The sequence below is a fragment of the Tyto alba genome, unplaced genomic scaffold (genome assembly GCF_018691265.1).
Source record: "Tyto alba isolate M040663 unplaced genomic scaffold, T.alba_DEE_v4.0 Super-Scaffold_38, whole genome shotgun sequence".
Taxonomy (NCBI): Eukaryota; Metazoa; Chordata; class Aves; order Strigiformes; family Tytonidae; genus Tyto; species Tyto alba.
Genome location: NW_024881313.1, coordinates 24,199,504 through 24,224,708, shown reverse-complemented (window position 1 = coordinate 24,224,708; position 25,205 = coordinate 24,199,504). Strand labels below are relative to the sequence as shown.

Genomic DNA, 25,205 nt, shown 5'->3' with positions numbered 1-25,205 from the left:
CTAAAAAGGTATGTTAAGAAAGTTGGGTTTGTTTTGCTTTTGCTCTCAGAAAAAAAAAATATATATTGTTTAATCATTCAGTCATTCATTTCTTTCCTTTACCCATCTTGTCCATCAAAAAAAAAAACCCACGTTTTGACAGAAATGGATTATAGAAAAATATGCTAACAGAAGAGAAGTGTTCAGAAGATTAGTTAATCTGAAAGAGAAGGGGTGGTTAAAACTTCTGTAATAAAATATGGGAGCATTGTAAAATATCTATACCTTATTTGGTTCTAGAAGTGCACAAAATTTTGAGTTTGAAAAATAACCTTCTAGCATTGTAGGAGACATTTCTGACTTTGAAATAATAGTATTTGAATATTTATGTATTTCCAAGGATTTTTGGATATGGATGTTTAACAGACCTCACAATTGGTACATGCATGTTTTGTTGAGCCACAGGAAGTAAATGATGCTGTTGACACAAATACGTGGCTAAACTATTTAAATAAATCAAGTATTTACTATTTTTTTTTTAAGCATGGTCTTAATACTGGTTTTATTTCTATCAGAGATTTTTCTATCAGCTTTTTCAGATGTGGGATCAAACTGTATTATAATACTATTAAGATATTAACTATTTCTAGAATAAAATATTTCTAAAATAAACTTCTCTCTAAAATTGAAGTTGCAGAGTCCTTTGGTGCAAAGCATGTGTAATTGTCTGTTAGGGAGTATTGAGGTTATTGGCTGACTTACTGCAGCATGTTTTGCTGAACCTTCTAATTTATGGAAAATGTTAAAGTTGTCAAATATTTTCAGTATTTCGGGTGGCCGGCAAGGTTTATCATTTACTGTAGTTACTTACATTTTTCAAACAGTCAGGTCAAGAAACCATGCCAGAACAAAACTGCTTGTGCAAGTAATTAATGGAGAGGCTGTGGTACCTGCTGACAAGTATCTTCTAAGAAAAGGAATGGTTTGCAGCTAGGGGAAAAGCGTTAAAAGTGTGCGCAAACCAGTAACTCAAACCAAAAGAGCAACCTGTGATGTGAGACCTAGTTTAGGTCACATTTTAATGAATAGCTTGATTAAACTAGTTTATTAAACTAATATTATTCTGTCAGTTGGTATGTTTTATTTGCAGAAAATGCAATCTGTCTAAGGGTATCTGACATTGACTACAGTGATACTGTTTTAAATTAAACTGGTAGCTTTAGTGTATGTATTTAAAGGAATGTGCTCAAATCCAACACTGACACTTAAAATCTGACTCCGGACAGAGGTCACGTACGGATTTTTGTGTTAAGGACAGGGAGGGTGCAGGTTGCAAACAGTCTTGCCAGTGTTGCAATATTGCTGCTTACTTAATGTATTTCACTTGTAGCATGGCTATATTTTAAGGCAGCAAGGATCTGTCTAAAACTCCTAATGTACAATATATTATAATTAATATATAAATAATTTAGCTACAGTATATTTTATATTTTAATCTGTTTTATTTCTATCTTCATTCTATAGTAGATTGGCTCAGTGAAATTATGTACTTCACAGTTGTATTTATAGAGGCTTCAGATAAAGGTGGTATCTAGATAAACCAAGTTTTGTGTTATGGCTCCCATGTGAGTGAAGGAATATCATGGAGGAAAGCAGTCTGGAATAAGAAAATAGGGATATCAATTTCAGTGTTGCTGTTCAAGTGTCTAGGTAAGTGAGATTTTTTCCAATTGGCACAGGATTAAGCTCCTCAGGAGGAAGAATCTACTTGCTGCTGAAGTTGTGAAGGAAGCAAACTTCATGTGCTCTTCTTTCCCCTCTCCTGCTTGTCTTCTGACTCTATCGAACAACTCCAGTCTAACATGACAGAATAGAAGAGATCTCAGTATATGAGTTTCTGGCATGCTTTTGGAAATGGATGGTCAGGTAGTGACTGGAAGTGTGTGTCTTTTATTAATAATCCGTTGGGGGCTCATCCTTGAAGAGGAAGAAAATGAAATTATAAAGGCTCAAACACATGACATAGACACCACTGTCAGGAAGGCTCCTGAAAATCAGCTGTGCTTCCTTCTGGTGTGATCAAACTGCTCATTATAGTGAGACCTGAGCACTCTTGGAAATAACCATTACAGATTAATGGGGATTAATTTCTAACGTCTTAATGTTTTTCAGCATTTTATCATTTAGATCATCTTTTTTTCCATCTATAAAAATTTTCTAGTAAGAAACTAGAGAGATCTCTTTTCTGATGCATTGGGGTTTCACAGTTAAATTTGAGCCATGGAACTACAAGGCTCACTACAAGATATAATGAGTTGATACATATTTTTTCTAAACAGAGCATTTGTTAAAGATGTTCCCACAAATGTATAAATTAGAAGTCAAGCAGTTATATGTTCTCAGTGGGTGCCTAAGTGTCTAAATTCTCATCTATTATTTTCAAGGCCTTCTAAAAAAGTGAGGTTATTTCTAACATCCCTGTGGTGTAAGCTAAACAAAACAGAGAACACTGATAAAACATTATACAGAAAAATATTATACAGACGGCTTGAATTCTTCTGATGGCTGAACACTGGCATGATGGGAAGACCAGGAGATAGTGAAGGCAGCTGTTGTCCTCTTCAATTTGGGACAACACAGATAACATCTATGTTGGTGCATTAGTTAATGACATTTGGTAGTTGCCATAAATACTGCCTTTTTTTTTTAAAAAAAAAAAAGGATTCTGTATCCAGAATTTTTGCCACTCTTCATTTCCATTATACCTACAGATGAGCAAGTCAGAGGTGGCATCTTGTTTCTGCAGTGCCTTTGAAGTCCCATCATGTTTGTGCACTGTATCCTTTATACAGTAATTCCAGTTCAGGATTTCTTGAAGGTTCCTGATGACAATGTGCATGTACTGCCTGTAAAGGCAGCTGACTAGCCTTGGAAGCCCGTCAGGAGCCGCAAGCAGATTCCAGTAGCCTGTCAGAGACCCTGTGATTGAGGAGGTGGAAACTTCCTCAGAAGAGTTTTAAGGATTCAGTAGATCTCATTGCATTACAACTTCCAAGAGAGTAGACCACCATTTTCAATTCAGATTTTTGTCTACCAAAACAGATTTACTTCTCCCAGTCTAGAAAACCTCCTTTGGCAATTTCCTGTGCTGACTAGGTTTTGGAGACTTGTACACATGTCCCTAGTCATTCAATTACTTGAGGCCCCATGATGAATACAGGACTGAACGGCTGTCAAATTTCCTGTCTCCACATGAAATCTCTATCTGGTAGTTCAAATACCATTTGCAGGCATGCTGATTTAGTTCTGGAAATCAAAGTTATAGTCTTTGTAACTGTGGCATCCTTTAGAAAAACAGGTTGAATGTTTCTTGTATCAAACAACCTGGTTTTATGTTCTCCCCCCTCCCTGGTTTGTAACATCACTAGGTTCATACTTTTTACGTTTTTACCTGTTTTAAATCAGGCAAAAGTCTTCAGCCTGCTTTTAAAATGTGAATAAAATCAATTTATATTCATTCAAGTGCCAAAAATATTAAGTAACTTGTAAAATAAGCTTTCAGAAATAAATATTATGCAGTTTATTGAGGTTTGTACAGGGAGTCAAAGGTAGAACTAAGAATTCATGTGTGCTGTCTCCAAATAGGTGATGCTTGCCATAAAGAAAAATTTGAATCAGTTTTCCTACCTCATCTTTTGTAGAAAAATGAACCTGACTGAAATAAAATGTATGCTTGAGTAATGGAGTCGCTTCCATTCATAAGCAATAGAGGATGCTAGAAAGAAGCTACTAATGTGAAGATGAGGTGGAAGGCTGTTCATCTTGGCACTCATCAACTGCCTCCTACTCTCTTGTTTTATCTGACTGCCTCTGTCCATCAGTGCTAGTCCTCCCGTATTGATAACAAGGGTGATTGGGAACAAGGTTTATCCCCTCAAGTCTTGGTAAGGGGCCTCTCTTATTTGTAGGCTATACAGAAAAGCAGTTCCCTTGGACAGCTGTTATTCTAGGATTTTGCAGTTTTGGAGGTTGTTCCCAGGAGGCTTCTGCCCTGCTCCTGGCTATTTATAACAGGGGGATTTGGCACCCTGGTAAATTATGTCACCTTAATGAACTTGGCAGGAAAGCTAACTAGAACTGCATCTGGCTTGGTGAATGAGCTTGTTGAGTGTGCAGGAGGTGCTCACAGGTAGGGAAACATCTCTGTGCCTTCTACAGACACCTAGTTTTGGTCTGGTTTTTAATATATGTCGTTCAACTGAAAAGCCCTAGAAATAGAAACCTCTTTCATTATGCAAATTAAGACAGGCAGACATAATTAAAACTCTGCAACTCGTTATTTTATTTTAATGAATAATTCATTTCAGGCACGTAAATAATGAAAAGCAGCGGTAATTAGAGCAGGTCCGCCGCTGTGGAGGCGCTGCCCGGCCGCGCCTGCGCGCCGTGCGCATCATGGCGGCGGGGGCCGGGCGCTGCGGGGCCCAGGCGGGCGCGGCGCCCCCCGCCGCCGCTAGGGGGCAGTCGCGGCGCGGGAGCCGCGCGGGGCGCGGGGCGGGGCTGGCCGCGCGCCGCCGCTGTTTCCACATGGCGGGTGCCAGCAAAACCCGATCCGGTGTGAGATATAGAAGCAAGGTACAACTGGAATAATGAAATTTCAAAAATAAGCCCTTTTTAAAGGCTGGTTGTAACAGTCCTGCTGGGTATTGTAAATGCCTCAGGTGCACTTGATACTGCTGTTACGTTCCTGGCGTTGGCTTCTAATTTTTATGGAAAGATGGATTGAACTTCAATTTAAGAATATTCGGTAATCCCTCTCAGGACATACTGTAACAGCTGGTATTTCTGTGTTGCAGCAAATCGATTCCATACAGCAGTCAGCAATGCCTATGGCAGGGCTCCGGCAAAAACTTCCAAAGCATTTTCAATAAAGCGAGCCAAAGAAAATAACATCATCACTGCAAAAATGTAGCTTAATTTGCAAGTTAAAAAAAAATATAAAATCCCCGTTCCATTCCAGCAAAATATTAAGCATTTTACTGGTAAGGATTTCATCAGGTCATTTATTTTTCATTAATATATATTTAGGATCTGGGGGGAATAACTTTATGCCATATATAAGTTTCTTAAATAATAAGGAGCTTGAATTTTTTTTTTTTTTGTATTGAATGATTTACTGTGAAATAAAGAAAAATAAAGGAGCCGATTGAGTTTAAATACAGGACATGTATGTAGATCAACAAGACTTTCCACATTTTGCAGTGAACTTTTTTAAGGAACCTTAAAATTCTGCTTAATAATAATGTACCTATAATGAGAATGCCTTGCATGTTTGCGTGGTTTTGTTTTTGTTTTTGTTTTTTTTTTTTTCCCCACCTAAATAGATGAAAGTACTTTAAGCCACATATAAATCAAAGATGTGCCAATAACAGTAAATCATTTTGTTTTAACACATTTCTTACACGTGTGAAAACTGAAAATGCCTCCATCCTTCATATGGCTGTAGGGGTGTGCTCACACGAGATTGTGAGAGAGCTTAGAACATGACTTATCCTTTATGGTGCTTCTATGTGTTAAAAAGAAAACAAGCAGAATTAACGCAAGTGAATATGTTCCTCCTTAATTGGTACAGCGTGTTCTAGGCTATGATTTTTTTTCTTTTTTTTTTTTTTCTTTTAAACTGTACCCTGACTAGCTTTGCATATAGATGTTTTACAACTTTGTCATCATAAGATGAACTTTCATTCTGAAATATTTATCTTATCTCTGTTTTAAATTTTAAGTTAATGGACTTGGTGCTGATTTGATGAATTTTGAAAGCTGATGCTTTTTTCAGTCAAAACTTACTTTTTTTCTTCATCACAAACTTTTATAACTTAAAAAAACCCCAAAACCCTAAAAACATTTTAATAGATAGCTTTATAGTTTTATTTGGTCCTTTTTTGTCATAGAAGAAGTTATTCAGAACTGTTATTTCTGATGTGTTTGCTGTCTTAAAAAAAAAAAAAAAACAAACAAAAAAAAAAAAAAAAAAAAAAAACAAACCAAAAAACCACCAAAGTAGATTCACTGGAGTTTGAAAGCTGATATGAAAAAATCTTTCTTCGGGTAATTGCTTAGGGGATAAAAAAAAAAAAATCTTAAAGTTGCCTGACTAAACGGTAGGTTTATGTCTAAGGATAAGTTAACAGCTCACTAATATCTGATTGATTTAAAACTTACTAAACAAAGTCTTGTGTATGGCTGTTAATACGTTACGATAGTTTTAGCAATGTGAGGATGTTTCTGTTTTGGTGAAAAACAAAATTTTGAACAGCATACAGTGTTTACAGCACCTGTATATTACTCTTCCACAGGACCGTTGCCAAATACAAATGTGTCCAGAATATGCACTTTCAGAGCCAAGATTACTTAAAAAGTAATTCTGATTAATATGAATGTGTTCGAAAAAAAAGAAAAACAACCAAAACCAAAAACAAACAAAAAAAAAAACCAAAAAAACCCAACAAAAACCAAATCAGCAACAGCAGCAGCAAAATGCTCTTCGTTTATTTTATTATGCTAAAGCAGACTATACTGCTTTCTTTCTTCAAGGATCCTTTTGGTTTACTGAAATCTGCAGAAAACCCTTGTTTTCTGTTAGCTTCTGCTTCCCTCTTTCCTTTCCTTCTTGCAACCACATCAGCGCCTGCTCTTCTAGTAGTAAACATTTCCAGTCTTAACTCTGAATTTCTTTTTACAAGTTTGTTTTCCAGCTTCATATTTTAACACACTTGAATTTAAATACGTTCCCTTATATTTGAAATTGGTTTTGCTTTTGTTACATTTGCTCTGAATTTTCCCCAAGAACTGGTTAAAAGAAAGACTCAAAATTTAGTATCATTAGGCCTGTGCAATTATTAAAAAATGTCTTAAAAAAATACTGACTTCGTAGTAATGAATTACAGAAAAATTCCTTACATGGTCTGCATGATAATGGCTCCAACTCCACAAATCAAACTGTTGTTTACCTTAGAGAAGAGTCTGCCCCAGTCCTGCCTTTACAATTTAAGTTAAAATTTAGATTATATTTCCAGATTAAAAATAAAAATTGCATGCCAGATCTTAAATGAACTGAAAACAATTCAAAGGAGGTTAAGTAGAAACACTGAATAAATTACCATGCTAGTAAGCAAATTTTTTTCTGAAATAAGTAATAGCAAAATTTGAGTGACTGAAATTATTCACTGTTTTAAGAAAAGAACCTTAGACTTTATTTCCAAAATACCTGACACGCTAGAGTTAGAGAGTATAATTTACATGAGAGAAATGTGTTAAATTATTTTTACAGCAGAATGGGATTATAGGCTAAACTGGAGAAAACAAAAGTGGTTTCACCTGGGTGAAAAAAAAAAAGTAGCAGTCATAAATAAATGCAAAGCACTTTGTTTGAGAGTCTTAGATCAAAAGCTAATTTTTGTGATAGTGATTGGATTTGGTTAGCTGCAGTAATGTACAGTTTAACAATGTTCTTAATTGTAAAATTTTGTTTCTGTTCTTTCTAGGAGAAACTGGGAGATAGAATAAATCTTCGTAGACAACTTGGCTGCAAGCAGTTAAACTGAAATTAACTGCTGCCTTCTGGCTGCAGAGCGCTAGTCTGACAGTCCTGCGTGATACTCTGCAGACTAAATCATGCCAGCGTTATCAGCTGGATCTGGAAGTGACACAGGTACGCAAGCCAAGGAGGACTGCATGTTTCCTCCAGATCTTAGTTGTTAAGTCTGTGGTCTCTATTTCAAGAAATCAAATAAGTTAATTATGTTCTCAACAGATGCTTAATATAAGACTTTAAACATAACTTTTTGTCTCTGAAGTTAATTTAGATATATGAAACACCACAGGTAAAATAAATTAATTCTTAAAAGTCCTGCCACCACCTTCTTCATTTCCATTCCCAACCCACAGCAAAGAACAACTCCAAGCAGACATTATATGTGCATCTGAAGAATTTGGATTCACCTCAGAGCATGGTTCCTACAATGTTAACTTGAAAAAGGAAGAGGAAAAAAAAAAAAAGATTATATCATACATGCCTTAATACTTGCAGCAGTCTAGACTATCCCCTCTGTGAGTTACAGTTATCAGTGGAGTTATTTTTTGAACACAGACTATTTAGTTTTGACACTTCTTTAACAAATTAGGAGAATAAAAATACTGCTTCAACTTCTCTTCCTTCCCTTGCCTTCCACATCAGAGTCCAGTTCCTATCACTGACTGCAGACAGTGGGAATGCAGATAATATAGCTTTCCATAGTTTTCACCTTCTTCGTCACAATATTAGGCCATATGCAAAGTTTAGATCTCATCTTGCTGTTATGCGTAAATTCTCTCTGACAATATAATTTTCCACTGTTCTAGGGACAACTAAAGTTTAGTATTTTTGCTGGAGGGTATTTGATAAATAGGTGATTTGGCTGAGGTTACAATACAAAGTTCCCTGCTTTCCATCCCCATGCTTCTTATTCTAGATCACACAGTTTTATGCACAGGAAGTAACAGCAGGATTTTGAAAATGAAGAGGAAGATTGCAAGTGAAGAATCCAGAAAATATTTATATAAGGAACTGTAGTTGATTCTTATTTTAAACAGACTGTACAGTGCAGTGATTTCCCACCCCCCCAAGTCCATGTAAAATTTTTCTTAGATGTAAAGATTAATTTTTAGAATTGGGTGTGTGTGTTTGTTCATTTGTTTGTTTATTACCATGGAGAGGGAGGATTGTGTTTGGTTTTATTAGCCTTTTTGTTTCCCTATTCCTGTGTTTAAGAGATTTGACTATCATCTCACCGAACACTACCTGTACATACCTTTGTTTTCTTCCTGTTCCCTCATGGAAATGAGTGCAGTTGAAGATGTTTGGTATGCTAAAGCTGAATTTTGGAAGATACGTCAGGATCTACTCTGGGCTGATTTTCCACTCTGGATCCTTGCATTCTTTGTCACGCAACCTTTTGTGTCCTTCCAAAACACGCCTTTTTTTTTTTTTTTTTTTTTTTTTCTGTTTTTTCTCAATTATTACTTGGCCAAATACTTTCTGACATTTCAGAAGTCTCAAGAACATGTTGTGGTGAACAGCAGGGGGATGTGTGACGACTTGTGCCTGATGCTGACTGTTTTGCTTGTTTTATGGTTTAAAGAATGTTAATATGTTCAAAAGTAATAGAAATGGACATACTGTCTGAATAAAGAAAGAAAAGGGCTCCAAAAAGTGGAGAGAAAAAAAATGGTAATTTAAAAATTGTGTGTGTTAATGTCTCTAAAAACATGCTTTACCATGCTATTTAATGCACGTGATGTTCCAAATACACCTTTACTAATTATGGTGTGTGATAAAGTTCAACTATCCCCATTCTCTCAGGAAATCTACAGTAAAATATGATACACCGCATTAATGGGTGCTAAATAACATTGCTTGTTAAATCCAATTTTTTAACTAGTGCAAGCTGTAAATTGTTTCTTTAAATAAAAACTTGCATGTGGATGGAAAAAATAATTACTTACTTTCCTTCACTTTACAGTTTTTCTTGATGGGAATGATAGGTATTGAAGTAATTTTTTTGAATGATTACACCAAACTGTTTTCTATGCTGCTTATAATACAGGTAGTTTCTAATCAGAGTCCTGTCTTTCTGCTATTAGTCTCACTCTTAGATTAAAAGAAGAAAAACAAAAAGATTTTCTTACCTGTTGTTCCTTGGTGGGTAGACCAGTTTTCCTCTCACCCTCCCCGCATAAACATGCCTGCCTGCATGTTGTGACATGTAATGAGCTGAAACTGCTCTAGTCCATGAGGGGCCTATTGGGGATGCTGTGCAAGTTACTTAATGGGGACCTAATAAAAATGCACCTTTAGGGTAGAGGTGCAACTTCATGTAGTCTGTCTGCTAAGACTGTTTATTAATGCGTTCAAGCAAAACCCCAACATAGCTTATTTTTGTGTCTGCTGTGTTTTGGTGAAGTAAAAGTAAACCTGGATTTACAAATGAGTGAAAGAATTCATTGAGGACTAGTAAACAGAAATGCATCATCTGTGAATATCGGGAAGTTGCAAAGTCATGGACTACTGGAAAGTCAGGCACTAGTATGGAATCACTGACTTTTTTTTTTTTTTTAAATATAAACTTGGCATCAAATCACTGTCAAAAGCAGGATAGGGTTCATGATGGGACATGTTTTATCAGACTAAATTTTGATCTACTTGTGTTAATTTTACATTGTTTTTAAATTGTCAGCAGACTTTACTAGGGATGTCAACATGTCCTTCCAGCTGCTTTCTTCATATGCTTATACATGCTTTTGTTATGCCACATTTTAACCTGTATATTCTTCTGAACACAGACCATGCCTCTTAAACCAGTTTTGAAAGGCATTTACCAGACTTTAAATTATGATAAATCAAAAGCATGGCTATAATACTTGCAATTTTTTGTTTAAAACATTTGTTTTAATTAATTTAGATTCAAGTGACTTTGAAATTAATGTTGTACCTTACCAGTCTGATCTGTCTTCTTAAGCCTTTTTCCTTTGTCATAAAAGTTATGTGTGCACATGCTTCTTTTTCTTCCACTCTCCATTAGCCATATAGGAACCCTATTTTTATATTATAAGAATAATTGAAATAACTACTTATTATTTGTAACATGTGCATGATTCTGCTCCTCCCTTAAGGTTTATAGTCTTGTCAATGTCACGTCAAAGTTATCTTAAAGCTACTATCTTGAACAAAGGCTTTAAATACTTTGTGTTGCAAAAGTCTGCATGAACTCTGTGCAAGCCCATCAAATAGAGTTTTGAGACTGAGCAAGACAACTTGCACTTTTGCAAGTAAAGCAAGTCTGTGAGATCTGGCATTCACTTATCTGATATATTTAGGAAGATTTAAGTTTGCAGTCCTGGCTTCACAGTAGTTGATGGCAGTTTCGTTGCTGACTTTAGTGGAGCCAAGATGACATCATTATGCTTTAAATGTTGTTTTACTGTGAAAAACATCGTAAAATTGTTACAGATTTTTTTCCTCTCAACCCGGTATCAAGCTTGCTCAGATGACGAATTTAAAAATGCTTTTCTGTTTGTCCTTAAAAACTAGCACACGAATGTGTAAAGCAGACTTTGTGTTTTTGATTCACGTATTGTCAGCGGGAAAATCACATTTATAGGCCAAGTTTGGCCACCAAGTAAAACTCTGTAAGATTTGTTTAAATATAATGAAAGTCAGAAGCAGTTCTTGAATTTGAATATTGTAAATTGTAGAAAGAAAAAATGAGCAGGGCTTATGTTAGTTTCTTCTTGAGCACATATAGGAGCTCATGCTGCATGAGGTGGTAGAGTTTTTTCAGTATTCCAGGCTTGTAAAACTGAATACATGTTAGTTTAAATTTAAAAAAAAACAACCATGACAGTTACTTAACCAGATTGTAAGTTCGCATGGCCTTTGAAATATTCATGGGTTTAGTGTTTTCTTCTCTGCTTTGTAATAATACAAAATAAAGATACTAAATTTGTTCTAAGTGTTGGGTATTTCTTCCAAACTGCATTTTTGGTAGTATATTCTGTGATTCTTTATGAATTATTTTGACCTCTGAATCTGCATGCTGTTGATATTAATGTACTGAATACTGTTAGAAATACTTTGATAGAATATGATGTTGATGTGATAGCTTCCTAGTCCATAGGTATTTCCTTCCAGTGAAGTGAGACCACTGCAAGCAATGTGAAGTTCTAAGATGATTTTCAATCATATTGAACACCAGGAGATGCTATCTTTGCTTGTACTGCTTTCATATAGTTGTCTTCCCTTTATTTACTACTGCTGCATTTTAATCAGCTTGCCAGTTCTAACATAGTCATTTCTAAGAATGCTTAATAATGACAAGGATAAAAAGGTGGAGAGAAATAAAGAAACAGTAATAACAAAGAAAAAGATGAGTAGCTGGCTGTGCTGATAGGGGGACATCAGAAACATCTGTAGGGGAAGAAGGACAAACTAAGCTGAAATGGCTAAAGATTTTAGCCTTTTAAACCAGATTTCAGAATGAGGAGGGAGAATAGAAATCAGAGATTTCTATTTTTACAGCCTGTTTAAAAAATGTAATAAGATAAAATGGTGGCCAAAGATCTGGGTTCATGGTTATGAGATGAAGAGAAGGGGAAATTTAGGCGAGTGATGAAGGAAAGATTTCTGGGAGCAGCTCTCCTGTCAGAGACTGCCAGAATGAAAGCTTGCAGGGCGATTGAATCCTGCTCCAAACTGCCTCTGCTTCCTTGCTGACGTGCCGCAGTGGAAACAGAGTGGAGGGAAAGCCTTTGCTCGCCTGCTTCACTCAGTTGCTTATGACTTAGCCATAGGTGTGCTGCCACAAGTGTATTATGTAAATGCCTTTGCAGCATGATTTTAAGGCTACTTAAATTTCTCCCCATGTTGAAATGCACAGATATGGCTAGATTTTCATGAAAACCGATATGCTAGCCAAGGCAAAATTTATACTGAATTAATAAATAGAGCCAATATTTTACCGTGCATTCTTGAATTCTCCTCATCTCTGACTGCCAGAGGCATTAAATGGCTTGTAGGCTAACATTAATATGAAAGATTTGGGAAAGTATGAGACGTATGGCTAGCTTTAATTGCTATCAGATTTAATTTTAAAAAATATAACTTGCTGGTGTTGGAAGGGCATTTATTTTGGTATCAACATATTTATGGTGACTGTTGTAAAAGTTGTTCAAAGTAGAATGAAATTTCTCTAAACTGTTCTGTTTTGGGTTAATATTTTATATTATGTGAGACTGATTCAGCAGTGTGGAATCAGAAAATGTGTGCAATTATATTTACTGATGGTAAACTCTTTAAAACTGTTACAATTCTTGGACACAAATTTAAATTCAAATGGTCTGGAAGCTGCAACAATTTTTACTCTTTTTTTATTTTTATTTTTTTGGTGAGCAATGTAGTTTTGTGGTAAATTTGAAAATATGACAGCCTGTATTGTTTCTAACCAGAGGTTTAAATTTATAGCAATGTTTGTTGGACTAAAGCTGTAATTACATAAGTGGTTGACAGTTCCTAGTGATGCCAGATGTCCTTTTCCTGAGCGCCAGCTGCCATGTTGTACCACTGAAGTGTAGCAATGCCAGCATCCAGGTTAGGTAGCAGAATGTACATATTGTGTGCATTTACTGTCAGACGAAAGGTTCTGTGACTTCTCAGCCCACTATCACATCAAGTATTGGCTGACTTAATAAACCTAAAGTCATTAATCTGAAGGAAATTTAGTACTGCTAAGAGGTAGTGAGAAGTCTTCCCTTCTGTTAGTTGCCTGTTGCAGAACGCAGGGGCTCAAATCTAATTTTTTCTTAAAATAACACATTGTTTTATTAAAAACAAAACAAAAACCCACCACCTCAACGCAGTTTATTAATCTTAGTGCTAAACTATGAAATAGTTTAATTTTCTAAACTTACTTTCGAGATAAGATGATGATGTACTTGACTCTAAACTTCTGTATATTCCTATATGACTATATAGACTTTCATATCAAGCGTATGTGTCTGTATGCATTTATGACTGACTGATGTAATGGCATAACCTGTTTGGAGTGTTAAACTTTAAATTCAGTCATACAGTGAATCACAACACTGAAATAATATACTGGCATGTTTTTGGGCATCAGTACTTCTGGGATTGTAGGACTTTCTCTTCTACTTTCAGAAAAATATGAAAGGTTGAGATACATGGTGATCAAATGGTGTTTCCAGTAGTTTTAGTCACAACCGAGTTGAAAGTAATCTTGGCTTCTGTTGTTTAGAAGTCTTTATTCAGTCTCTTAATGAGATACTGTGTTCTCCTTTTGCAGATGTAAAGTGCCACTTTTAGTATTCCTTGCCACCCCGCCCCAGTGCCGAGTCTCTTAACCTTGAAAATTGTAACTGAAGAGTTAAACATGGCAAGCGTGCCCAGTGACATCCTAGTGCTGGAATTAGTTTTTTCCTGACTGCCTGCCAGGTACTTGCTATTGCCACCTCTAGTGTTGATGAAGATGTAGATAGAAATACTAAAGATACACCAAGCTGATGTCTATACAGGGGACTAGTTAATTAGTCAAGGTTATTCAAGGTGTCATAGCATGCAGGCTTCGCTGGAGGAGCCAAGAGTTTTCAAAAAAAAGATTAATGTCAGAACTTTGCATGAGCTTTCCACAAGCTGCTTATTAATTTGTGCTTGATAGGTCACTTTACATCAGCTTTATGTATGTGTTATTCTTGTAGATAGTAGGAGAGCTTTTGAATACACATGAAAGCACATTTTAGGAACTTTCGAAGTGTCCTTGTTGACACAGCATCTAGTAACTACATTGTGAGAGGTTTCGATTTTGAAGCAGCTTTGATGAGCCGTACAGGCAAGAACTCTGTAGCAAGTCTTGCCCTGTATGAACGTAAATAGGGACCAACTATTTAACTCGCATCAGAACATAATGGTATGTGGTATGCTAAATCTGAAATACACATGTTGAGACAAATCCTAAAAGACCAATAACTGTTTCAAACAACTGCGGATTCTTTAGCTCCGGGAGCCAAGTTCCAAAACTAAAGACTTTTCCATTTTGAGGGAAATAATATTTGTAAAAGTGGTGGGCTTAAATGATTGCTTGCTTTCAACATTTTCTGTCATAACATTGTTTTAAGGTGGGTTAACAAATTACTGCAGCTTGGAGGAATAAAAATTAGGTACAACTTTTAAGTTAAAAGACTGTATTGCCCTTAATGAGTATGCAATCTAGTTCTTTGAGGACACATATGGCAAAATTCTCGTTTTCATTAGGAAAAAAATAGAACATCGACATTTCTGTTGCTGTGTCATCCACAAGGATTTCAGCATTTTTTTTTTTTTGTCCCTTAACAAATAAAACATTTTTTTCAAAGGTGCTGATCACTTGCATGTCATGATTATCTAGTTACTCAGTAATCTGTACCTTTGAAACTTAATTTAATCTTTTTTATTTTAAACACTAAACTGCAAAGTTAAAAAGGAACATGCTGGAATGAGTTAATCGCTCTGGTTCTGCAAAGACAAACTGTTAGTCTTTAACTTTTTGCAGTGTCAGGAAGCCCATATATTCGGTGGAATTACTTAAGAGAACATAAAAAAGAACTATTTGTAGCACATAAAATTGGGCGCACAGTGGTCTGTTTACAACTGGAGTCTGATAGGATGGTGCAGTATGTCTATCCTAATGTATGTGTGTACTGCATGTGTTTTTATTTAAACTTGTGCATAAATACTGATCACAAACTTCAGAATTAAATAATTTTCAATATTTGGTGTTAGTGACCGATTTTACTATGCAGCAGCAAGGATGTGAGAATGAGTGTTTCTACTGCAATGCTGTTTGCTTTTGTGTAAGGTAAGTGTTGTCTGAGCCTTTATAGAACTGTAAAGTACAGTTCAAATGTGAAAAAATGTCAGCTTGTTATAAATGGCAGCAAATGGTGCTGATTATTTTACCTTTGACAAAGTGGAAAATTTAAAGGTTGGTGTGTCCCATTTTATTAATACAATAAAATTTTACAGTGTTGTTCTGGGCTTAGATGTATGTTCTTTAGTGTTTATTATCCCTCAGTTACAGTAAAAATTTTTGATTTGAAGTCTGGCATCATTGTTCAGAATGCTAATTCAGGAAATTAATTAACATATGAAGGCAAATGCACATCCATTTGTCTCCATTTCTTTCCTTTTGCTAACCAAAACAAAGTTGGTGTTTTCTTGTAATATGCAAGAGTGATGGAACACAGAGACCATATTTTTTATCATTTAGCACACTAGTTTATAGCTTCCACAGACTTGTCCTAATAATGAAGCTATGAAGGATATGACAAGAATGGTGATATTAAATTTCTCTAGACTAACAGTAAATTTTTCCATTCTGATGTCAAGAATGTAGAGCATCTGGAATCTGCAGTGTGAGTGGTTCAGTACGGGAACACTTTCATCAATTGCTTAGCCATTTATTCTCCTCCTAGGAACAAGCAGTCTTCTATAGAATATAACACTGCGAAGGAAGCAATTTGCTAGAACTGGAAAAATTCTTTATGCCCTGTTGTTTCAGATTTAAAAGCTTTCCATTGCCGCTTAGTCTTACATCTTATTGCATGTGAAAATCTAGCGTACACATTTTAAAATTAGAATTGCCATTATTATACACTCTGTTCTTAAGGTTAAATAAAACTAAATTGTATTAAGCAAGCTTCGGAAAAGCTGAAAATACTCTGAAGAACAGCTTTTCCGAAGCTTGCTTAATACAATTTAGTTTTATTCAACCTTAAGAAGAAACTGTTTAATTGTGTAAAAAGAACAAATTGAAATTAACCTATTACATTTTTAAGTAGGGACAGTGCTGAGTTTTCAAAAACAGCTGGATTTTTCCCTTGAAATTATTTCCATAGTCTAAACTGGCAGAACACTACAAGCCTTACTCTGCAGCCATTTTATCTTACTTGCTCTTGCAACAAGTCCAAAACCTTCAGAGTCATTTTTCTATTCATGACAAGCTGTTACAAATTTTGCTTTTAGATCATGTATGTTTAGATTATCTACATGTGTTTAGTTTAGATGGACTATTTCTGTAGGAAAGGTTATCTAGTCATTGGTTTTTAGTTTCCTGCATCACTTTTCTTGGCTGAACTAAATTTCATGGAAGTGTATTGCATAGCCAGTATTATCTTTTAAATTTATTTATTCTTGAATCGGGTAATTGGATTTAGTAGACTAATATAAGCACCTTCAAAGAACCCCCTCCGCCTTCCACTCTTACAAGAGTTTTATAGTATTCCGATGTGCAGTGCTTGTCTTCTTTTATTAATATTTCCATGCAATAGGCTTTCACTTAGTGCACATAAGTGTTAGATACTGTACCTAATGTATATAACATAAATAGCATACTAGTATCTAAAACTAGGACCTCCCTTGTTTCTCTGGAATTGACTTCTATTACTGCCCCTGGATTATTGTGACCTTGGTTAATCTAGAAAGGGCCCTTTTTCCTCTTCTGTCTCAGTGATATGAGAATGTTTGGGGATGATTTCATTGTGATCCATTTGGGTCTTTCATTTGGCTTTTGTTTTGTTTCCCCCTCCACACCACACCCCACCACCCCCAAAGCTGTAGGACTGACTGGACTTACCTCCCCTCCTTTAATTGTAAAATAGTCTTACATATCCATGTTTAAGCTCATTGTTAATTGTTTTTATGTATGCTCAGGTCTTCTGGGACCTTTGAATATATGATCTGCTTTTAAAAACTGAAGTAAATGAGTTTTTCTTGTGTAAGTGATGTTTACTTTACTGAATTCTGACACCTGAAGTATTTTGATATTAGAAGATCCCAGTGGACACATGATTCCTTTTAAATATAAAAGCTGGTTAAATTTAGGCAAACCGGATTAAAAAGAAAAAAAAAAAATAGAAGAACCTGTGTAGAATAGCAACAGTGTATAAAAAAAGCAAATTTTTTTTTCTAAGACTCTCTACAGTGTTGCCAACATCAGGCATTAAAAAAAACTAGGGTGTTTGTTTTTTTTTTTGGTTTTCCATGATTTTTTTTTTTTTTAAACACAACTTCTAGATACTTTTGAAAAAGCTTTTTGTGTGTGTGTTTATTTAAATTGAGGGCATCTTTCAAAAAATGTGTGCAAAATACTTTTTTTAGTAGGAGGTCCATGCATGTCATATGACTTAAGCTGGGACTTTAAGAGAAATAACAAATTGAGACCAAGAGCACAGCCAAGGCCTGGCAGTGACGTGCTTACAACAGTAACATTGAGCTCTTAGGTGCTGAGATACATATCATTTTGTGGTTTATGTGATGAACATGCATTTTTAATTTACAAAACAGTTCATCTCAATACAGGGGGTATAGCTATAACCTTCTTGAAAGTTTGTTTTTTTTTTTTTTATTTTAGAAGTGATCAGAAGTGTTCAGTATAACATCACTTCAGTCTTTATAATTGCTACTGAAAAGATTAAAAAAAAATACTTGGTTTCAACAGCCTGGCAGTACTAAATCCAGTGAGAAATTTGCATTTATTTCAGTGGCCTTTGGCTCTGGCTTGCAAAACCACCGGAGATGCTAGTTAGAAGTTTTGCAGGAGACTTGAGGTTGGACTGAAGCAGTCTCTGTTGTTGGGTTCAGATTACTTCTATTGCTGCATGGCAGCATCTCTGTACAGGGACATTTTACAGGGCTGCTGAGATTTGAGCTACTGCCTTTCAGGTGTTGGAAAGATGGATGTCACCAGTTATCAGAACTGGTAATTTAAATTAGGCTCACGTGTAGTTGCCAATGTAGTGGTTTCAGTTTCATTACCAGTTGACAGTAACTTGACAAATAATTTTGTCCCTGTCCATATCACAAAAGAACTTTTTTTTAAATCCAATTTGCTGAAAGTCATATGCCAGCCACAATTTTCACTGTTTCTTCACACTGCAATGAATAACACCACCACACTTTATATAACTGAGACACAAATAATATGCAATATTTTAGTTGGAGATCCACTTACTGGTTTTCTTAATATATAAAAATTTGAATGCTCATCTGAAAATTTTTGATTGTGTGGTACTGGGCACCGCAGAAGGAGCAAGAAAAAACGAGACTGTAAAAATAAACCTGTACAGGTGCTTATACCTTCTGCTGCCATTACCTTCTGTTTGGAAGGAGGCTATAGCTGCATCAGATGACCTGGAATTACATAAATTTAACTTTAGACATATTCTAGATCTTTGTCTTCTCTCTCCCCAGCTAAATACCTCAAGTGCTCCTTTTGCCTGATTTTAATTTCACTCCTTGATTGAGTTAGGTTTTTTTTTTTTTTTATTTCTGGCTTTGTAGTGCTCAGTTTGAAGAGGAGGCTGAAGGAGCGGGAGAATGGTGCTCTCCAGCATGCTGCACGGTGCAGTCCTTGCATTGTGCTGCTGTGAAGGGTGGGATTCTGATTTTCTTCTGGTTGAAAGCTTTCAAAGACTGGACCATAGAGCCAAAGCAGGGCATAACTAGAAACATAGCCATGATACTGGGTAGATCATTCAGCACCTGTCTAATTTTCTCTGCTTTCCCAGGAGAGTTGTACAGATTGGGTGCGTTGCTATGAAAGCTAGAGTAGTGCACTAGGGTCATGGACACCCATTTCCCTAAGGGGCAGTTCAGGGCGATATGAATAAGTGAAGCCCAAAGACACATTTGCCCTGGATTTGGAAACCTTAATGTGTATAAGCACCTGCAGAGTGAGTAAGTCCTGGAGTGCCAGCAGGCAGGACTTTTCTTTGGGAGTTCTGTGCATAAAATCTAAGTCCCATTATAGGCAGATTTAGTCTCACCCTGTGTCACTACTCTAATAGTTAATCCATCAGGAAACATGAACTTTCATTTTATTTTCACTGGGGATTTATTTATCAAAGCTTTGAGGAGCAAGTTACAAGGATAGAATAGTTTTACAGTTGATTATATGTGAACTATAAGCAGATCTGATGGATCAAGGAAAAGAAAGCTTACTCTGTTATACATCTCTTATTTGAAGGGAGTGGCTGAAGCTAATATTTTCTTTCTTCGGAATGGCACATGTGAATTGTTCCTAAGCAGTTATGCCACAGTGTAAGCTTACATCTATTCAATTTTCTACAAACTTTCAGGTTATTGTGAAGTAAATGTAGTAACAAAACTGGCTATATGCAGAAATATAAGTGTTAGGTTTAAGGAAATTTTTAAATTTTCTAAATGAAAATGTTTTGAAGCATAAATTGCACAATAAAAATAATCATTTTTGTTAAGTGATAAAGTTCTAATAGTCCAGAAAGTCGGAGCCAAGAGTCCCATTCAAACCTCTGTCCTGTGCGTGTCAGCTCAATCACTGACTGCATCTCACTAGGTAAGGCTCAGTGTTCGTTTTCTGTCCATGCAAAATTGTAGTGGTTTGAGTTGTATCCTCTTTTGCAATATTTCTGAAGCACGAATGAGCAGATTTAAATAAAAGCAAGATTGTAAGAGAAATGAATGTCAACCACCAAAAAAGCTTGGACCACAAAAAGAATGTATCTGGAAAGAACTTTTTTTTTTCCAGAATATTTTACTGAGAGGCAGTAAAAAGACAAATGTTAAATAATCAGATCCTGAAGGTGCTGTATGTAATTTTGAAAGGATTACATAGTGCCTGGAAAAGTTGTGAAATTGTTTACTAGTAAATATTCTAAATCATAAGTTTTAGGGAGATAATAGGCATAACAACAATAGGTAACCTATAATTTACAACAATGTTCTTAACCAGTAGAATATCTTGTAAATCTGTCCTTGTGATGAACAGCAGCACTCAGACTAAAAATAATAACAGGGCCGTGTATCTTGGATCCCAGGAGACTATTGGTGTTTTTGTAGACAGCAGACAGGAGAAAAAGGCATTTTGTCCTTTTTACCCCAAGTAATCCCACTGGAAAATTAAACATGTGCTATGAATTGATATCAACTCCTGCCAGGTTACCTCCCTAAAGAGGGCTGCTGCAAACACTGTTGCTACATTTCTTGGACAGCAGTTTGATGGCCTGTGTGCATGATGGATATTTTATGCTGTATGCTACTGTGGAACAGTGTGCTACTGTCTACCCCTCTGAGACTGCTGGTGAGGTGTGCCACAAATAACTGGGAACAGCAATTGCTTTAACCCTATGGAGAATCCCAAATACCTGCAAATTAAAAATGTTACTGAATTATTTCTCTGTGTGTGTCTGGGAAAACTGTGCTGGTTTTGTTTTTTAAGGTTTAATCCTGCAAAACAGAGCAGTTCCTTTTGTCTTGCTGTGGATTCCTACTGAACACGGGATAAAAAAAATATTAAGCAATATATTAGCAAGAAATATTTAGAGAAACCACGAACCTTTTTTTAATGGACCACCCTATCCAGTTTCTGTTCTTTTAAGGAAGTTTTTCCTATTCATGACTCATTTCACTCTTTGGCTAACATCAAGGGAAATGGAATAACGATTAAGCAAAGGAATGCATGTTTTTTTCTGGTTTTATCCTTTTTTCAAAACCTTTATGAATTTTCTGCATAACCTTGTGTAAATATATATGGATGTAGAAGCTTGACAACTGTGACAAGGTAAAAAGTACACTGCTAATACTTGCTTCTTAGCAAATTTTTTTTTAAAATGTTCCTTTTCGTTCTACAAGGTAATGTTATGCTGGATACTCCAGACTCCCTATTCAGTTAAAATGACATGCTCCAGGCAGCCAATTACACAGAACTGTTAAGTGAAATTAATGAGATCACCCCTAGATTATACTTTGTGTTTTATTTTCATTTTATAGGTCTGTACGAGCTGTTGGCTGCATTGCCAGCCCAGCTGCAGCCACATGTGGACAGCCAGGAAGACCTGACCTTCCTCTGGGATATGTTTGGTGAAAAAAGCCTTCATTCACTGGTGAAGGTAAACCACATTTAAATCAGATTCTCTTTGAGAAGAGCATATGGAAAAATGTTTTGAGCGCCATCTAGTAAACCAGTGAGCAAACTGTTGCTTCATGAAAACAAAACATCCTTGTTTTAACTCTGTTTCTGTCAGGGGTGGAAGTTGTTAAATAAGATTCTACCAAAAATACATAGATGATTTCATTTAAGAGTGATGTTTTGGCAGTGTAATGCTAATGCAGCAAACATATGTTGTTTGCCCTTGTTTAGAAAAAAAGAGTACGAAATAGTAGCAGGAAATCTGAGACTTCTTTATGGTCAACATTCAAGACCTGGAGTTTAGCTTAAATAAATAAATGCTCACAGCAAAAATTAGAAGGAATATATTTTCTGAGGTCAAGTATGGCAACAGTTCAGTAGCCACATTAATTTAAAATAATTTCCTTTAACAAAGTCAACTGAAATTCTAGTAAGCTGTTTCTTTTATTGGCTTGCCTCCATTTAAAATTGTGTTTTGCACATAAATACATTGGACTAAAGTGCAACCAAAAATAAGTTTGGAAGAATACTTGAGTAAAGTGTCCTGCTATGAAAATGATCAGCAAGAAATCAAAGCATGCCATGGGAGTATGCAGAGCCACCCCAATACGGTTAAAATTGCTTATAGCAGAAAAATGGGACCAATCAGCTGGCTAGAAATGTTCCACTCCTACAAAATGGTAAGTATGTCTTCAGTCTTTAGTACAGAGCTAATTCAAGCTGGAAGGAAATTCTGAGGTCTCAAATGAGTCAGTAGGTGGTAGTAACTCGTGCCGTGAATATATCCAGACTCACACATAATTGAGCAGAATTTGTTATACTTCTCAGTCACTGATTTAAAGGAAGCTTAAAATTGGGATTATTTTGATGTAGGTTTGCAAGACTCACCTGTTTCCATTTCTTTCAACTATCTTACTCTGAAAAAAGATGTAATGATGTTGATACTTGACCAAAATTATTTTCAAAATAGCTGAGAATTGACATATAAAAGTAAACACAAGTACTATCTGGTAGTTGACACACAAGAGCAACAAGGGAACAGTGCTTGGATATACTTGCTTGCCTAAATACTTTCATCAAAGTTTCTGAAGTGTGGTGATTCCCAGATTCCTTACTGCTTTGCTGCAGCCGTCTGCTCAGGTGGCTCAGAAGATCACTGCAAAGGGAACACCATCTTTCTAATATAGACTGACAGTGACACACATCTAAGCAAAATGTTAGGTCAGTTGCTAAATTAATTTTCTTTCTGGATTGGGAATTAAAGAAGACCGGCTAGAAAATGAGTGTGAATTGACATTTCAACATTTTCCCTATTTTTCTATTGAGGCAAAACCTAAATCTTTTCAAACTCCTTCACATGCTCCCTTTTGTCCCTTCTCCCAAAAGTAGACAAAGATAGCACAACAGCAACTGACTTACCTTCAGTATAGACTCAGTTTGAAAAAGTTGGCTCTCCTATGGATCTCCTATTTTAGTGCCCTAGTTACTGTGTTGTTTGTTATTGCAGGGTGGATTGGTCTTTGAGTTTAACAAAAAAGAATTCATGAGAGCTTGCTTGAAGCAGATAGAAAGTTTTGGGGATCAGTGAACGGTCATTTTATTTCAGTTATAACAAGAAGGCATTGAAGGCATCTTTATTATTTATCTTGAACATTTTAGGTCCAAGTATTAAATGTACATGTAACTCTGACCCTGTGAACGGTTCTTTTAATGTCCTATTAACTCTCATGCTAAGTTAAAATAGACATAATTCTTGAAACTGAATCTTTAGTGTTCAGTAGTTGCACTTCTTTACTATGCCATATTAATTTCATTCACAAGACAAAGTTTTTTAATTAAAAGAATTGAGACTATTAAGAGCCATCTGGTCTGACCCAGTGCATATTACAGGGTATCAAACCTCACCTTTTGATTTCTGTGGAGTTCAGGTATAGGAAGTAGGGCATGAAGAGCTTTTAAAAGGTTTTCTAGTTCATATCCTTGCCCCAAGATGGGCTTAACTGTGTCTGAGGCTCATGGTATTTGTTTTATCTCTAACACATTTTTAAGTAGGATTATTCAGTATCCTATCAAGTTTCAGAGAAGGCAGTTGATAGCCTTTTTGGAAGAGAGCTGTAAGAGTAGAACCACCCCATCTGCCATAGTTTTTCCCTGTTACAAGGCTTCAGAAGTGCCAAATCTTTCTTTCTGGGTTCTGGTGTCTTATTTGAAAGACTGGTTTTCCTAGCAATAACTTCTTAAAGTCAACTGTACTTGCAAAGACAAATGTTTTTAATTCCTCAGGCAGAGAATGATGATAGATATTTCAAAAAAAAAAAAAAAAAAGCACCAGTTTAAAGCCAAGGATGTTGTGATCCTGGTATGTGTCGGTTTTGGAAGGAAGTGAGCATTGGGTATTCTGCTAATTAGGCACTTACATTTATCTATTGAAGACAGACACACTGGTTAATAACATTTTCTACGTTGTTCTTCTTACCTTACTGTTTAATAATTTCAAATATTAGAAGAGACCTTTTTTCATAAGTTACAAAATGCTCCAAATTGCTTGAAAGGTTTAAGTATAAAATGAACTTTAAACTTTTTCTACAGATAGAATCTAAGATTTATGGTTATTTATTTATCATAGTGTTTTCTATATGGTTGTATACTGTGGCATATGGTTTGCTATTTTGGCTCTCTTAATATTGAAAAGAAAGAAAATGGAAAAAAAAGCCCCAGACCTTGTCTTGGAGTTCTCTTCATTCAGTATTGTTGGACAGAAATCTCTTTGTGAACTTGGATCAGCCTGAGCTGTTCTAAGAAGTTAGAAATGGAAAAGTTGTATTAGATCATCCAGTCCATTCCCCTGCAAATACTGGATTGTTCCCTGCAGTACATTCCTATTGTAGTAAGTAAAACCAGCAAAAACTGATGCAACTGTTCATGCTGTCCCTTTTCTCAATAAAGGAATCTGTTGATTAGATTTTAGTTTGCAAAGTATAGAGAAGAGGGAACCCACAACCATTGTTGACAGTTTGGAAGAGAAAACTGGCTCTGGATAGTGAATGTTTAAAATTTGTCTCTGCTTCCCTCAATTTGTTACTTCCTTGTCTTATTACACGACTCTCTTAAGTTCTACCAAAAATCTTCAGCCATCTCATTACTTTTTATATAGCAGAGATCCCAGTAATTCTGTAGAGATTTATAGGAAAGAAACGTGAAGAGATGATCCTTTAGGGTAATTACAAGCACTAACGTAGCTGAAACCTGAAATAGTACACATGTGCTCTGCTTGGATTTTTTTTTTTTTTTTTAGAGGAACAGAAGGGATAAATAAAGATCTGTTCTAACTACTCTTTTTAGTTTATTTTTAGACGACCTGAAAGAGTTTCCGTGTGCGTTTGCTTGCTGTTAGTGCACCAGACACATGCTTTACTGTTTGTTGAGCTCCAGGATGAAGCTTCTACTTGCACTGTTGCCTTAAACTTTTCTGGTTGTGGATGTAATGCTCAAGAATTGAGTAAGCTTATCTGCTGGGCTGCTACTGAAGTATTTCGTAATCAACTGCAGTTTACTAATTGGTTTTGGCCAACTCGGAGCATGCACGGTTCTTCAGCCAGTACGGTACTTTGCGTTATGAAAAAGAAGCCACAGCAAGTGGTGTTGCTGTTCCTCTTGATAGGGAAGAGTTTGTACATCCAAAAAGCAGTACGTGGC

The 25,205-nt window shown here is 35.9% G+C and overlaps 1 protein-coding gene across 8 annotated transcripts in view; it reads left to right on the top strand.

The window, feature by feature from the left end:
• Positions 1-25,205, top strand: part of MPP7 (membrane palmitoylated protein 7) — a 157,149-nt gene that overhangs the window by 34,716 nt on the left and 97,228 nt on the right. For all 8 annotated transcript variants that reach the window (XM_042802051.1, XM_042802053.1, XM_042802048.1 and 5 more), the window contains exons 2-3: positions 7,524-7,690; positions 21,371-21,489. In XM_042802051.1, the coding sequence (XP_042657985.1) occupies positions 7,654-7,690; positions 21,371-21,489 (156 nt within the window). In that variant the 5' untranslated portion in view covers positions 7,524-7,653. The remainder of the gene's footprint in view (positions 1-7,523; positions 7,691-21,370; positions 21,490-25,205) is intronic.